The 17,123-nt window shown below is 36.0% G+C and overlaps 1 protein-coding gene across 1 annotated transcript; it reads right to left on the reverse strand.

The window, feature by feature from the left end:
* Positions 1–1,318: 1,318 nt before the first annotated feature.
* Positions 1,319–15,193, reverse strand: LCA5L (lebercilin LCA5 like). Its single transcript, XM_032189899.1, has 7 exons — positions 14,907–15,193; positions 11,481–11,995; positions 9,822–9,959; positions 8,317–8,410; positions 4,437–4,546; positions 4,032–4,164; positions 1,319–2,325 (listed from the first exon to the last, which is right to left on the reverse strand). Exons 1-7 carry the CDS (start codon positions 15,103–15,105, stop codon positions 1,748–1,750), a joined length of 1,767 nt encoding a protein of 588 aa, XP_032045790.1. The 5' UTR covers positions 15,106–15,193; the 3' UTR covers positions 1,319–1,747.
* Positions 15,194–17,123: the final 1,930 nt, after the last annotated feature.

Below are 17,123 nucleotides of genomic sequence, written 5' to 3' on the forward strand. Positions count from 1 at the left end.
ATGTTTTGATTTTTTAAATGTTAATTATTGATTTTTTTTATATTAAGGATTACATTTAGCCAACAGAAAACTGAATGCATTAAATATCAACAAGAAAAAAATGTCAGGATTCAGTCTGTTATGTGTAATGGTGGTTTTATTCATGAAATAAAGCTGTTCGGTCCATCTCAGGTTTTCTAATCAATGCTTTTTTAATGTTACAGTTTTCCTAAACAAAACAAAGCACAAATAGAACCCACCTATGTTTTTGCCTAAGGAGGTACTGTTGGAATCCAAAACCACAGATTTTTTTATAAAGTATTCAGAACAGATCTTTCTAACTGTGACACTGATGTATTTCTGACTCTAAAGATGTGAGTAATGGTATTTCCACTTAGCTTGTTAGAGAGTGTAACACAGTGAAGTCAAGAAAAGCACTATCTTTTAAAATATTCTGAATGGTGTTTGCTCTTTATCCACACTTTCCATGAGGTAATCAAATACGCAGTGTGGTGGCAGCTCTAGTCAAACATTGGAGTAAGGGCAGAGAGGTTTTTTGTGACTTAGACAATACAAACAGGATTGTTGCTGTGCTTGTTTACTCTTGACTTTGGCAGCAAGAAAGACATTATAGAAGTATTAATAGTACATAATGCAGTCAAAAGAGTGTTTTTCCTTTAAATCACTTTTTAAATCTGTACACTGCACAGCTCAAGTACTACTTCAAAATTGAAGAAAAGTATGCTTCGAGTAGGTTCAGATCATAATATCTTAATAGCCTTTAAAAGCTTTTGTGGTGTGTTTTTTTTTCCCTTTATGTAAAATTCAGTAAAAAAATACAGATTTTTTTTCCTAGCTTACATTTTAGCAAACATCTCATGAATTACTATGAGGAAGAAGACATAATCCTCCTACCCTCACTTACATAACCTCAAACACAAGATTTTTAAAGGCTTTTAGAGAATTGGATATGCCTGACTTCTCCAAAACAATACTTTGCTCTTGTACATTCATCTTTGGATGTCAGCTGTGGAAGTTTGCAGGCAAACTGCTTTGATAAGTTTGAACAGTGGAAAAGAATGAAGCTTTAGAGCTTTATAATGCTAGTGAAAACAACGTAATATCAAATTATTATGTGTGAATTCTGGAAGCTAGTTCAGGAGTGAAGGAAATAAAAAAAAAAATATTTTCTTTTAGTGCGCTGTTGGTACTAATCCAGTAACAAACCTTCTGAAAGCAGACTACAACTAGCTAACGAATAGTCAACTTCAAAACTCAAACTGCAGAGAAAACACACACAAAAAAGGAAATTTCCCAAAAAGGACGTACTTGGACACCTCTTAATAACAGGTAAACATGTCATATTTGGTAAGGCACTCATGGTTGCTAAGGTGCGTACATGTGCACAAAAACTAAAATAATGTTCTGCTGTGACAACTGATTTGCCTGTCTTTTTTGAAGAATCATTGAAAGAAATTCTAAAAAGTTGAAAGATTTAATGTGTTTTATGACATTAGAAACATTGTTTCATTAGGTTTAAAAGATTTAAAGTGCTGTGTGTTTTAAGAGGAACAATATTTTGATGTATTTACTGAATATCAAAATAATTTGTGTATTCTTATGAGGTTATTCATAATGATTTCATTGGTGTTGGACACTACATTGTAAAGTAGTGTTGGTGGTTTAAAATTTGGCTTGTGTAGTCATGCATCCCTTCACTGCTTTCTCTCTCCTCTCCTCTCACGCTTGAACTTGAATGGTTGTCTTTTCAAACACAGCTTGGCCCAAAGAGCTCTTTCATAAGACTCTTTTTCCTCTCCGCGAATGTCTTGTGAGCACAGCCTTCTGCTTCAGCTGAACTGTCCCTCTGCCTGGTTTTCGTGGCTTTACCAAAAGATGGTTCATACAGCCCAAACGGATTTTTCACTTTGGAGTCAAGTCCTTCGCTGCAGTCCTGACGTGCATGTCTGTGGTTGCAGTGACTGCACTTCCTGGGTTTTGTACCTGATGTAGGAATCCCATGGTGCAAATTTTCAGTGGCTTCTGAGAACATGTACTGTTTCTTCAGCCTAGTGGGTGATTTGTTTCTTGGACCTGGAGTTACAAATTTACTGCCTGCCTTCCCACTGTTACTTAGTTGTTCATCTAACTTTTTTTCTTTTTCATATTCTTCCACCACATCTTGATCTTGACTGTTCTCTTTTACACTGTCAGTTAGAGGAGCGCCTTCAGCTTTTATCGTCTTGTTCAGTTCCTCTTTAAGAAAGTCGCTCTTTCTTTCTTCTTGTTTCATAAATTCCAGACGAGTGTGTTCCTCTGTCGGTGGTTTGTCTTCCTCTAAATATTCTGAAACGGAATATTGTGGTTTTTAGGAATGTTCTTAAATTGGCTAGGATCACAAACTGTCATGAAGCATTAATGAGAGCACATTTTATTTCGTTATTTCATTTCTTAAGTTGTTATTGATGGCTCTTCAGCCTTGAGGGTTGTGACGGTGCTATTTCCTAATACATATAACAGGATGGAGCAAGATTTAAGCAAGATCATTTTCATTGACCTTTTCCATGACACCTAAATGAATTAGCATGCAAATATAATCCGTATTGAATATGTTACGGTTTCTTAAAGGCTAAATATAGTAGCAGTATGGTTATGTACAAAGTGTCAGGGAAACCACATGAGATCTAAACTCTACTTATCATTTTATTACTATAAAATGGAACTTAAATATAGGTATGCTTTTCTTTCCCTTAGTGGACAGCATGCTTCTTGCAGAGAGCAGAATATCTTGTAGTTTTCTAAAATATACTGGAGTTGGATCCACTTTTTAATGGCAAAGGTATGTGTCCGCTGAATGCCTACAAAATGCATTTCTCTGCTACAGGGGACAATTTGTAATAGCTCTGTGCTTTGGAGAGACTCAAAAGAGTACCTCCAGAATGAGGCAGAGTCCAAGCTTAAAGGAGAAGTAGGTAGTTGCAATAATGAAAATAACTAAGTAAGATTTCAATAAGTCAGTCAAATACCAGCAGTGGGAGAAAGCCAGAGGAGAGACCGGCAAATGGGAGGTAAGAGTTTTGCAGTCAGAATCAAAAGACCTGAGTTTTCTGTCAGTTTTAACAGGGGATTTGAAATACACAGGGTGACTTCAGCTATATGCTTGGGTTCATGTGTGGGCTCTGGAAAGGCTTCAAGCTGAGAGGATAGAATACAACGTACAGGAGTTAAAGCTTTCCAGGTTACTAGCTCTGTTACTAATCTAGTAAGTGACCTCACCAACCTGTTAGACCTCTGCAAATGTGTCGCCTTTAGGTCACATCATGTCTATCATTTGTGAAGTATTTAGCATGATGGCACTCAGATCTCAGTTGTATATAAAACCCTCACTATAAAAATATGTATCTGTATATATTTTTAGAAAGAAAAAAAAAAAAGTGAGCCAATGCATCTGTTTCTTTATCTGTTTCTTCTGTTCTGTAGAATCCCTTTGAAATAAAGTTCTTTATACATGTAGATAGTTCCTCGCATATAGTCTTTATATGAGATCAGAGTCGATGGCAACGATTTACATAAAATCTATTTACAGTGATCACTGCAATGAGGAGATACTCCCAGCCCTTGAAGAACTGCTCTTTTCCTTTCTTAGCAATTGATCCTGAGACAGAATTGATCTGTTGACATTCATTATGATGACGATTCACAACCAACAATTTGAGATCAGTATATGATTAGTGGGAAGTTAACAGGCAACCATTAACTGAAGTATATTTTTACAGATGAAGCACTGAATTTTTACCAACATCATCAGGAACTGCTTTTAGAAGTACATCAGTATAACGATGCCTTATACTGTGGAGCTGATCTGCTGTCAGTGTAGCACCACCAGCAGCTGGGTTTCAGCGATTTTTAAAATTTACTGCTTTGTAGAGCTAGTTACTGACACTCAGGTGCCAGCTAACAGCTGGCAGACCCATGTAATTTAACCAACATCACCACATCATTCAACTTCTGAAAAGATCAAAGGTGTTTCCCAGGAAAATGTTAAAATGTACCTCTATGCCTTCTACTGAAAGGTTCTGGCTTTGGTATTCTCTTGGCTGATTCCTTCTCAGTTTTCTGTTGGGCATCTGTGTATGCTTCATTTGCTTTAGCTTTTTGGTTCTTATCTCCTGAAGGCTTTTTCACCTACAATTGACAATTAAAGGTAAAATACTGGGGAAATAACTTGTTTAGTGACTTTTTAAAGAATACGATTGGTGCAATACTTGTAAAAAGACTGATATTTTCTGTTAAGTTCTTTGTATCACAACTTCTGTCCTAAGTATTTTCTGTAATAATCATACAAAATGCATGTCATAAAAAGTTAAGATGACTGATAGGTCTGATACCAAAGCTAAGGAAGAACATGCAATTTATTTGAGAGTTTAAGCAAGGGATTGGATCCAGATCTTTCATACCTCTGATAGCAAAATTGGACTTTTTTCTGTTTCCTGGGTCTGGTGCTGTGGCAGCAGCAGTGATCTAAAACTCTGTTTATCTACTTGCACTGATGTGTTTCTGCTGAGACCTATTGAAAAAAAAGACAATCATTAGAAATGCAGCAGTTTCTGCAATTACATCATTGGTATAAATAAAAGATATGATTGATGACTAATAATATTGGTATGTGATCTAGGATTTAAGCATCATTTTGCGGCATGTCTTAAATGCCCTTTAATAAGGGAATTCTTTCTTACCAATCTGGCTGAAATTGGAACCCACACATAGTAAGAGTTAGGTTTTATTAGTTATCACCTGATGTTAATGAGAAGTTTAAGTGTGCATCAGTAAATCAAAATCTCACAACGGATCCTACATTTTGAATATGTATTCTTCTGTGTATTGCTATGCAAGAGTACAAACAATAAAAAGTGAGTAACATAGCTAGTGCACTCTTAGCTGAGTTTGAGGCACACATGTGCTGTGACTTTCCTTTTCGAGGATGTAATAAAGTTTCATTATCTAAGTTTTCTTGGATTTTGTATTAGAGACTTTGAATTCAGCTACCCAGAAGTTCGAGCATTTTCATCAGTACATCAGTGCATTGTAAATATACTTACGCTTAGATCTACAAATATGTCATGATCAGATACGACACGTGAAGTCAAGATAAATGTGTCTATAGCCTAAGGACCATATTGGCTTAATTTGTGTGGTAATATCCTAATGTAAATTTAACAGGTCTGGGAAAGGCTCCTACGTTCAGATCTTACAGCGTATAACAAGCGTGCTTGCTTTCATGCCTTCTGACTCAGTTACTCACCTTGCTCAAAGTTAAGCATTTCTATAAGGCTTTGTAGAACCAAACTTCAGGGGCAATACTTCACACTACCTGAAACATCACTGCTATTTGAAAAGGGATTCCAAGGGAGTGACTGAATGCTCCATTCAAATAAATACCTGAACGGAGCTAGGACGGGATGACAAGGGCAAGGCCAGTATATTGTTCTGTGATTCTATTTTTAGCGCATTTTGACCTGAGTACAATAGCTAAGAAAGTTGTTAGCACAGGAGCAAGACTGTGACCTTACCTACGTCAACATTCAACCTTACTCCCAGTTTTGATTTCTGAAATCAGAAGAAGACTATCCACAAAAATTATAATCATCACATGTCTGTAGTTTGGTGGTAATAAGGATGTTAACTAATTTGAGAATTACTTCTGAAGAAACGGCACCAATGATGTGGAGGGAAACTGTTTTCTTTTTTGAACCAGTAAGTCCCTTCAGAAGCCTTTTGAACAGAAAACAACTGAACATTCCTCAGATCCAGAACTAGAGGGAGCTGTACCTCTAGATGAGCTGGTGTGACCTTCCAGCAACTGATCAACGTTTGCTCTCATGGACAGCAAACAATATTAACTAATTTACTCAAAAGATCAATTTTATTTATGTATATCGAGCTTCCTGATACCATATCTTCAGTTCTTCATCTGGAGTGTTAAAAAATGCAGCCCCACAGTTGTTTTTTTCTTTCCTGCTAAGTAAAAATTTTTACAAATGCAGAAAGGAAAATAACTACTTTAAGAGGTAGCTCTTTCCACATCTGCAAGAGGAAAATTCAGGCCAGCAGTGAAAAGGAAAAACGATTCTCAGTAATTCCAGTTCTGGGTTTCTAAATCATCTGTTTCCATTAACTGGCAGAGAACGAAGCACTTATTGGGCAAAAATACCGAAACACCAGACAACTTTGCTGAGAACCTATTCACATAGCAAAATATTGGGTCTCTGTTCAGCTAAGCTAACTTAAGTAGTAATCAATGATTTAATAGTGTAATTTAAATAACAATATTGTAAATGTCCACATATGAGTAAATTAAAAAAAAAACAAAACACACAGAGGGTGATGTGATGCAACTAAGGCTGGAATTCAGTGCTTCACAAAATAAACTTGTCTGACTTGGAATGCGAAGCAGGAATTTCTTTCTAAATCTTAAAACTTGAATTACCAACTTTATCCCTGTAGTTTACTTATCACTAATGCAGAGTAATAGATTTGCAAAAGCAATATATTAGGAAAGAAATAAGCAGTTGACTACAGTAAGACCTCATACTGATAGCATATTTCTAAGAATTCTGGGGGCATGTGCAATATTTCCAGAAGTTGTTTGCTACCAAGTAAATTTTAAGTGCTCTTATGTACCCATGTGAAGAAAGTTCCAATTTCTCCTTCAATAAAGAAGCAGGAATATCTAGTATTTTAAAGAGGTGCTTAACCCAGGCAACTCAATGTTCAAATCATTATCCAAAAGTAAAGGGTATTAAGGTGGCTGTGCAGAAAGCTCTCCTACAGAATAGTGACATGATGTTTACAATTCTGAGTAGGAATTTAGATGTGGGGAAAGTACTAGAAATTTGTTATTTCCTGTATAAAAAACATCTATTAGTAAAGGCTGGATACTGCAACTAAAGTGTATGTCAATTACTAGAAATTTGTAAGTGTTTCCAGAATACTATCTGCTTCAACATTTTTGTCCCTGCAGAATATAGTGTGCATATGGGCAACAAAGCAGGTTTTGGCTTGTATGATTTGTGATTGTTTTCAGCTGCTGCGCCCTCAGGTCAAGGGGTCAGATTCACTTGTCAGAACATAGGTGCTATTTGAGATGCCCCAGAGTATCCAAGGTATCCACATAAGGCTGGCCAACATTACCCAGGAGCAATGGGACTCCTGTGTCCTTCTGGAACAGCTACGGCGCCAGGCAGTGTGCTAGGACATCTCAAATGCCACTGGATACCCATAATTAGGCAGCCGAATCCCACAGAAGGTACACGTACCTACTCTGGGAATGGGTTGATAGACAAGATTGTGTATGGTAAATAATTCTCTCAAATACCTGTCTGAGTATCCATATGAAGGAAATACTGTTTAATAAAGACTTTTCTTCCTGTTGATAGAATTAACTTTCTATTATTTTATTCTATCTTTCTACACTATTTTAAATAACATCAATTTTGTCGATGGAATTAATCGAGAGGGTATCCCATTACTGGGTTATGTTTGTTTGGTTACTTACACTAAATAACCAAAAGACTACTAAGGATAAGCACTCTGTTCTCTCAGATATGCTGACAGTATAACCATCAGATTAGCCTTTGAACTTTCTAAATCTTGTATCTGAAAACAACTCCTTTCCTTGCATCCCAACAAAACACAAGTTGCAGAGGCCTCAATAATGGGCATTGAAGTCTCTCTGCTATTTGTAAGCTACAGGGTTTAAGAAGTTTAAAAATGAGTGAACAGCTTTTAAAGACCCAACTAAATTCATTATTTTTGGTAATCTAAGGGCACTTTGAAAGTCTGTACTAACACTAGCAACTTGCTACAGGGGGATTGGTCATGAGGTGCTTTGATTTAGTGAGACGTGTTGTAGGAATTTTAACTCTAGATGACCACTTCTGGCCAAATCAAAATGAACAGCCTGAACAAAAAATAGGCTACAAAAACTATGTGGAGTGATAGCTTCATGCTCTTAAAAACAAACTGGCAAACATCTCTTGATGCAAATAGACACTTAAAATAGCAACACTATTTCAGCGTCACTGTTAGAATACTAAACCTGTGTGTATCCTAAAGGTTATTCATGATGAAAATTGGGTTAAGTATTAAAAACAGGTCATGTATTTGTATTTATAGAATAAAGGAGCAAAAAAACAAGCACTTCTGTCTAAAGTGTATGTACGAGAATATTTTTAGCCTATATAAAAGTACCATATTGGCTTTTATTTTGCCATACACGTCCCAGTTATAAAATAATATTAAGTTTCACATAACTAAGGAAAATGATTATACTCTTACTCTTTTCATGAGGTACTGAATCACCTCTGTCCTTTGAGATTTTAGGCATCCGATTTGCATAGATATTTTTTACATAAAGTTGTCGATCCTTTTCCTAAGAAGAAATGAATACAATTAAGTTTCTAGTATGCATTAAAAAATACTTTTTACCAAATTAATTTTCCTATGCTGGGAGAAAACTGACATCAATTCTGCTTTGTGCCAGATCATTTGGTGACTCTGTCATTTAATTAAACATGGACCAATCATTTTCTTTCATAAGCCAAATCAAAATTATCCATTTTTAAGGCTAAGAGCACATTTGTATACCTTTATAACACAATATTCAGAAGATGGAGCCTTCTGTAACATGACATAAACTTCAGAGGCACACTTTTAAAAATTGTTTTTCAAGAGTCCTGCTTCCATATTGAAATCTATCTTAAAAAAATAAATAAATAAATACATACATAAATAAAATAAAAAAAGAGAGATTTCAGTAACATTCTCACTAAACAATTCTTAGTGTGCAAAAGGACCTGCATTTAATTTGGACATACAGGCTGATCTGAAAGGGAATTGTGTGTCTGGACACCTTGAATGGTCTGAATAAGCCAGGTGTCCAAAACTACAAATGTGTGAGTATAAACTCCGTTCTGGCACAAAAATAAAGTTAATAAGCACGACTGGTCTTTGTGGTAAAACAATAGAAGGCTTGGGGAATCTAAACATAACATTAAGAGAACTGAACACACACAGAAAACTGTGGAAAACACATGAAGTAGAAATATTTAGAGAAGTCTTAAGGTGTGAACTATACTTTAAAATAATTTGCACTCTGGAACAGTTTTCCATTAGTGTTCCCAGAACTGTAGTTATTCCCATCTTCCACAGTTCCATACATAGAACAGACTCTGTGGCAGGGAATTAGCAAATGCTGTTCAGGGGACATTGGCACAAGGGGTACAGCACTGTACTTTCTTCCTCTCCCAGCAGCTCACTGGTTGCTCAGGTGCAACCCAGGATATTTGTTCTAGTGTGCGTTTAGTTTATAAATGTTACAGTAAGTGCTGAACTTGACATATTTCTCCACAAAATATTTGCGTAAAGAACAAGCTGGAATTTGAAACAAACTCTTGAAATATTTACTTAAGTCTTTTTGTTAAACTTTAGTTTTCCAGGTGTTTGGCTTATTTTGATTTGAAAGTGTTTCTGTAAAGGAGCTCATAAAAAGTTATTAGATAGATATATTGGCCTACATCTATCCAAATGGTAACAGGTTGGTGGGGGTTGTGTGTTCAAATTGTGGTACATTAACCTGTTCCAATTAGCTACTGAACTACTATTAATTTTTGACAACAATTTCCGTATATTTTGAGGGTTTTTTTTTGGTAGACTATAGGAAATAGACTCAAACAGGAAACAAAAACTCTGTTAGTAAATAATAAATGAGGCAAAAAGAATAGATAAAATTAAAGACTTGAATCTTCCTGCAGCAGCAGAAACCTCTTTAGAATCTGGAATACCTTAATTTTTTGGTGAAGAGTGCTAATTTCCATTTGCAAGTTCTTTGTAATTATCCCAGCTTCAACAGCTTTTTTACTCTCCTCTGCCAGCTGATGACTAAAGGTGCTATTGTTCAACTTCAGCTGCTTTTCTAGGCTCTTAAAAAAATTACATATTTTACAAGATGGATGTATTCAGCATGACCATTAAAAAAAATTCAATTCTTAACAGATCTAGAAAATAAGCACACTAATATAATGAAAAGTAAGCTTCTAATTATTGTAAACAGTGAATGACATTAAGGAGCATCTCAAAATTTACTTTAAAAATGAGCAAAAACTGGTTTAAAACCTCATTGTATTAAACAAAAAAAAAATAGATATTTGGCATTCAAACATAAAAATTAAGCCTGTACAAGAATTAATGAAAACAATAACTTCTGAGACATTTTAAGACATTTCTGTTCACACTGAGATGTATAAACTATGGCATCATAAGGAGGTGTAAATGAAGAGTAGGTACTTTACTGAGTACTTTATCACCAGAACCCAGTGCCATGCACTGAAGTGATAGTTACTAAAATTGTAGGGTGGGAACCCAATCCTGCTAGCTTTTTATAGCTTCTCACTGGGACTTCTGTAAATAGAAAGTTTTCAAAACAGTGTCTGAATTCAGCTGTTTATATTTTCTTTCATGTAATAAAAGTATTTCAGACCTAGCTGTTCAAATGGTTGATTACCTGGCTCTTTATTTAATTCTGTGAATAATGTACCTCATAGAAAATAGAAATTAACCCCTGGAGGACAATGGAAATTTCATTCTTCTAGTTTTGTAGTAAAGAGCGTCTTCTTGTGAAAGGTTTGTTAAGACTAAAGATGCATGAAATAAAAAGGATAAAGTGAATTATTTCCTCTTAAACTCTGACTTGGCTTCTACTACAGTTGCATAAACCAGCCATAGGAACAACCCTAAAATCTACGACTCCGGACTGTTGCCTTATGCAGCAGCTGCCGTCCAGCCAACTGCAGAGAGCAACATTACTTAGTGAAGTGAAGAGGGGATGTAGTTAAGCCCATGAACACCACATGAAAGGCAAAGTGCATGATCCAGGTAAGGCGGCTTCGGCTGTACAGGTAGCTCAGCAGCGGGCAGGTGGGCTCTGCCTGTCACTAACCCCAAGTTTGACCTGAATCATTGCTCGGCGAGGTCCACACCATTGCAGCTAGACTGCCCAAGAAAGCCTCGGTAACTCCACGCTGCTGGCAGGGAGCAGAGCAGCAAAGCTGGGATTAAAAAAAAATAAATATTTGACGTTCTCTACCTTCAGCAAATAGGCATTGCCTGCTCTGCTGAAGATCACCTGCTCCATTGAAGATTGCTCTCCAGCTACATGCTATGCTTCTCACCTAACAGGGGCAAGACAGAGAACTTAAGTCTTAAAAATTGTTATTGCCAGATTTAATTAATTCACTCATTACTGACAGATTTTAAAATATTGGAAGGGGACCCCCTACTTCCATTTTTAGTACCTTATACTCTGGATTAAAAAGAATGCTCAGTGTTACAGAACTGTATCAAAATCATCAATGTGACAAGGAGCAGCTAAAAATTTTCCGCTGCTTATGCACAGAAACCTCTTCTATTATACTTCTACCAATACAAACATAGGCACATATTACCTGTATTCTCTTATTATTCACTTCCATTTTTTCTGTAAGGACTGATAATTTGTGATAAAGTTCCTCTCTTTCTGCAAGAGCCTCATCTTCCGAAAGCATATGCAAGGCCTGCAAAGCATCTTTAGTTTTTAGCAGCTCTGCTTCAACTTTTCTGAGCTTCCTGGATGTGCTTCTTTCTTCCTTCTGAGACATCCTCAGATGTTGCCTTAAAGCTCTCACCTCACTGCAATGCCTTGCTAAAAGATTGGGCAAAACCCTTTCTGAATTTTCATATCCACTTATGGCCTTCAAGTGACGCCACTGGAGCTGCTTCAACACCTGGTTTTCTAAGTTTGATGTTCTTAATTTCTGTTGTAAATCAAATATTTCATTCTTCAGCTCTTTAATTTTGTGAACTCTTGCTGATAATATTCGCTGAGCCACTGTGTTTTTTTTCTGGGAAATCACATTATTCTGCAGGCTTAAAAATGAAGGATTCTGATGTGGTTTCTTCTTAGCTGGCAGTTTATTTCCTCCTGCATTCAGAACAAAGTAAACTGACATTGATATATAGCAATCATCTGAGACAGCAAAATCACTGTACTTCTTTACTGCTCACATAAGTTCCTATACTACTCATCCAGGCTACTTACATGGTAGTACATTTGACAAAATACCCAAAATCTATACTAAGACACCAATGTTCAAGTATTTCATAGACATTACAGATTTTATACCTGTGTGTGTATGTATTTATGTGGCTGTACTGTACTGTGGCTACCTAGGCTCCCTCCTTTCACTCTCAGGAGCCATTTTCATTTGAGAAATGCCATTAATAGCACGGCGTCATGCTCACTTTCCTTTAATAAGGGTAACTAAGTAGGTGTCGTCTTCTGGGGCAAACACCAATAAAACTCTGTGAATAATTTAGTGAAGTATGCTTATACAGTACACAGTACTCCGGTATCAACAGAAGCACTTGTTCCCTCTCTGTAAATATTCACCTAACTCATGTATTCATGATCTGGGGATTTATGAACCAAATGCATCCCATCTAGAAAGATTCCTAGAAGCATCAAGAGCAGGACCTACACCTTGAAAAGGGCATGACAGAAGAAAAATAACAGTAATCTACAGGTCTGCAAGCACTCAGAAACACGACGTGGTTAAATTTCTCTGCAGCTATGACTTCTAACCAGAACTTTTTTTTTTCCTAGAACTTTTAAGTCAGCTTCAAATTGAACTAGGATTTTAACCCTTACATGCTTATAAGCATAGAACAATTAAGCAGTTGTGTACGCTGCTTCTATACAGTAATTTAAAAAAATCTTTTTTGCCTTGCTTTCTAAGTGTATCACTGTCATTTGCCTCTCTGTCTGGCCAACGTTCTAAGTGAATTATTTTCATTTTCCTTTCCTGAAATCTAATTAGAATTTGAAAATAGTCAAGGCTGTAAATCTCTGTGTTCTCTTCTTTTTCAGGCACATACTCAGTTTCACTATAGTTCTCAAGGCATTCCAAGCTGTATTTTGCTGAAGTTTATAATAGTAACTTATAGATCAAATAACATTGTGAGTATAAACCACACGAGGTCCTAACCCCCAAAAATGAACAATTGAAAAGGACAGATTTTTTTTCAGAACTTCGGTTGAATTTGAGGGGTTTCTGCACACAAACTATTTAGGGGAGCAGGCCCTGACTAGAACACCCTGTGGCAGAAGGGAAGCAACATCAAAGGCACGGTGGGAAAAAGCAAAGTAGGACACTGCCTCTGGCAGCAGAAAGCCACATCCTCGCTCCTTTTGTGACCGCAGCTAGAACAGTGGAAAGCTCTGGAAGGAGTGTTACCTAGGAAGGCAGAGGTGAGTGGGACAGTGGCTTCTTTTGGGGGAAAGTTTCTTCCTGCAGCAGCACTTACTCCTGTCTTTCCACTTCCCTGCTGGGGACAGCTAGAACAGCCTACCCGCTCTCTGCAGCTTCTGTCCAGCTCTGGCACTCCCCTTCCTAGTATGCCTTGGACCTGACACTGATACCTGATTTTTAAGGCAGGAAGCTAAAAAGTATTGAAAGTGGTCAGATATATAATTTGGATACAATAAGTAGGTAGGTGGTGATGGAGTTGGAATGGCAGGAGAGACTGTAACAGGGGAAGGGCAGTTTATGTTTTTACTTGGGCTTTAAATGAATTAAGAAGGATTACCATGAAGATTCAAGTAAGCAGAGAAGAAATTATAGCAGTGACCTGAGGTCAGTGATGTTTAAGACCTTCTGCAGTGAGCAAAATTAACAGGTGCTATGAAAAAAAAACTCATTAGATGTAAAAAACAAAGCAAATATGCCACTATCATGCCTGCATATTCTCTGCAATATGATTCCACTGCAGAAAGACTACAGTAAGACCACAAATGCGGTCATGCAAATATTTGTAAAATGAGAACAACCGTTACAGTACTATTTTATTTTTTTTCAGAATACAATGAGAGGATGTAAATCAAACTGGAAAATACCTTACTGGGAAAAAAAAAAAAAAAAAAGATGAAAATGCTGTGAAATCTATACAGGTCATACAGGGCAAAAAACGTGGGTTACAAGCATCTTCCTGAGAAATTGACCATACTAAGTAACCATGAACAAACAAAAATAATCACTTAAAATATCCAACACAGCTAGTAGCCAATAATATTTCTGCTAAAAAAGATTTTAAAAACTGGTTATTTTTTTGGTCCTCTAGTTTCATGCCTGTCTGACTTGACACCAGCACGAAACTTACATAATAGAAAGATAATCAGCGTTTCTTCTCTCCTTTTTGGTAGATCTAGATGAAGTTTCAAAGCTTAGGAGGAAAAAGGTCAATGGTTTGACATTTTTTGACCTTGTATGCTGGGATTTAGGAAGGTATAGGTCTAGAAATGAAAATATGCAGGATAGATTCTTCACTGTTAACATTTACATAGAGGTAATATATTTGTGCTCTATGGTCTTCAGTTAAAGCATAAATTTAATTTTTACTTAACACACTACGATTAAGCTGGCGAAAACATGGTGTTTTGTGTCAAAAACAACACATTTGTGCAGAAATGTCATTTTTGAGTAACCTTCCTTAGGAAAGGCTTTTTCAGATTCATCATCTCATGAATGGTCAAAACCAGAGAAATTGGAATATTTGCAGGAGAGCTGTTTTAACAATGAGGAATATAGACTATAGAGGCGTTCTTGCATCTCAGGTGATTATCCTGCTGCTTGGATCACTGAGCTTTGTGGAATAACTTGATAAGGAATCCCTACCTCTCTTTCTCCCCTTCCCAGTGTTCAAAACGTGATTTAGTATTTTTATTCACTGTCAAAATATTTCCCTTGCCTTTCTAATTACTGAAAAAATGCCAAAAAGGGGAAACAGCCATATTTCTCAAGACAGTTTCGTTTGTCTACCAAAAGAAAACAAATTACCATTTTGTGAGAAGTTATGCTGTCCTTTTTTCTTCTTTTTCTTTTTTTCATCTTTTGGTGTTTTCTTTTCTTCAATTCCTGGTAGTTCTAAAGAATCACTGCTTCCAGCTGTTTCAGAGGACGTCATTGACAAAGCCCTCAGAACAGTTAGCGTGAGGATTTTTGCTTCCGTATTCTCCACTGCGTCGCATACAATCATTACCTCTGCTACAGCTCCTGCTTCTGATACTTCTGTGCTTTGGGGAATTGTGTGTCCCTGACTTCTCTGCCACACACGGACTTCCTATGACTTAGTATCTTCTTGCACTAAAATGGGGAGGAAACAATCATCCAAGTTCATCACTGTGTTGAGGTAGAAGTCTTAAAAATTAGCCTCTATAACCTATTAGGAATCATAATGTTTATGAGTTGTTTACACTTAAGTAATACTAAACAGTATGCAACTAAATTAAGCAGTGCTAAGAAATACTAATCCATTAAAATATTTCTGTAGTCTGTAGGAAGCAGCAGGTTTATTTACAGAAAGAATTGCAACATGAGATTCAATAGTTTTTATCTCAGAATTTACTGTAATACTGCCATGCGTTTTCTGAAGGTTTAAGAGAAGGCTTTCTAAAGGTTTATTACTGTTCAAATGTAATCAGATACCACAGTTTGTTTCCAGTAATGTACATATTTTCTCCATGATTAACATAATTTAAAAGAAGTGCAATTGTATTTATGTTCAATGTCAAAAAAGTGCTTTACAATATTAAAAAATAATTGTTTCTTAGGTCTCTAGATGCCAGATATTGATAGTATTTTTATATTATTTTTAGCTTTCCATTTATATTATAAAAATATCGTTTCATCATATTTTTCAATACTTAGATCACAAATCAGATCACAAAGTTAAGTTATGCTTTAAAATAGGAAAAAATCTTAACTGGCCTAGTAACCCTGTAAGCAGAGGATGTAGCAGCACATAAAACTTTACAACAGAGTATTTTATGATGAAATAAAATTTTTTTTGAACTCTTGTGTGTTGTTTATTTTATCTATTTTCAAACAAAATCAATCAAACAAATTTTAAAAACTTCCTTAAAAAAACAACTTCCCAATGTAATCAAAGTATCTCTGCACAATTTCAGAACAACCAGTACGGAAAACTCTCCTGTTGCTTAACAAAGGCAATTTTTTCACATTCTAACTACACTTAGTACATTTGTTTGCTTTTGAAAATGCTGTAAAAAATTTGACGACATATCTAGGTACTCACACAACTCTGAAAATACCACTTGAAATGCACTGTTGTTGTCAAAGATGTGGAGATCTTATTTTGTTTATGTTCTAAGTAGCATTGCTGCTTCCTTTGGGGCTGTCTTTTTTCAATAGTCAATTTACAAATAAAGCGATTATTCCTAATTAATTTCTTTAAAGATAACATAATTAGCATAAAATGTAAAATGCTAACATTTTCTATTTCTTTGTAAATATGTTATACCTCAATATTTTTTGCTTACTGAGTCTACTGGAGCACAGAAGAGATCAGTTTGGCAACATTATTTAAACACTGTAATTCTGTTAAAAAAAAATATTTCCTGGGCTACACTTCAGTCCCTTTCTTAATATGACCCCAAGACTACCCAGACCATAGTTTTACAAATGCAGAATTCTACCCCCTGGTATAGCAAGCTGTATATTTTGAGGGATTTAGGAGGGAATATCGATTCCGTAAAAGAGATTTGAGGAGAGCTTAAAATGATATTCTAGTTCAGGTAAAATTTAACAAGTAGCTTTATCTTAAAAAAAAAAAAAAAGGGGGGGGGGTAATATTTATAGTACATTATAACTACTTGGTTGACATTTTTGCTTCGTGATGGCATTTTATTTTTAATTAAATTAAATTAGAGGGAAATCACCAAACTCCCCTTCCCCCCCCCCCCAAAAAAAAAAAAAAAAAAAGTGTAATTTAGGATTGAACAAATTATTTTAGGTCAAATCAATACCATTTCCTTACTCTTCATTCCCTTAAACAAACTATTCCTCATTATGGGAGATTAGGCAATGCCCATGGTCCTGCTAAATTTGAGCCACTGCCATAAGCCCTGGCTGATGGGAACCCGTATTTTGAGGATTAGATGAAGGACAGCTTGTTACACAGATTTGTAGCTCTGTTTCAGATTGATTTGGCACTGTCAACACTTTCTGGCCAAATTGTGTTTAAACCAAATAAGC

This window comes from Aythya fuligula, chromosome 1 (genome assembly GCF_009819795.1).
Source record: "Aythya fuligula isolate bAytFul2 chromosome 1, bAytFul2.pri, whole genome shotgun sequence".
NCBI lineage: Eukaryota > Metazoa > Chordata > Aves > Anseriformes > Anatidae > Aythya > Aythya fuligula.

Coding starts and splice junctions, on each gene's coding strand:
- LCA5L (XM_032189899.1), bottom strand. CDS start 15,105: ATGATTGTATGCGACGCAGTGGAGAATACGGAAGCAAAAATCCTCACG. Junction 11,996..14,906: donor GCATAACTTCTCACAAAATG/GTAATTTGTTTT, acceptor TTCTGAATGCAG/GAGGAAATAAACTGCCAGCT. Junction 2,326..4,031: donor TTTCAGTAGAAGGCATAGAG/GTACATTTTAAC, acceptor ATTCCGTTTCAG/AATATTTAGAGGAAGACAAA.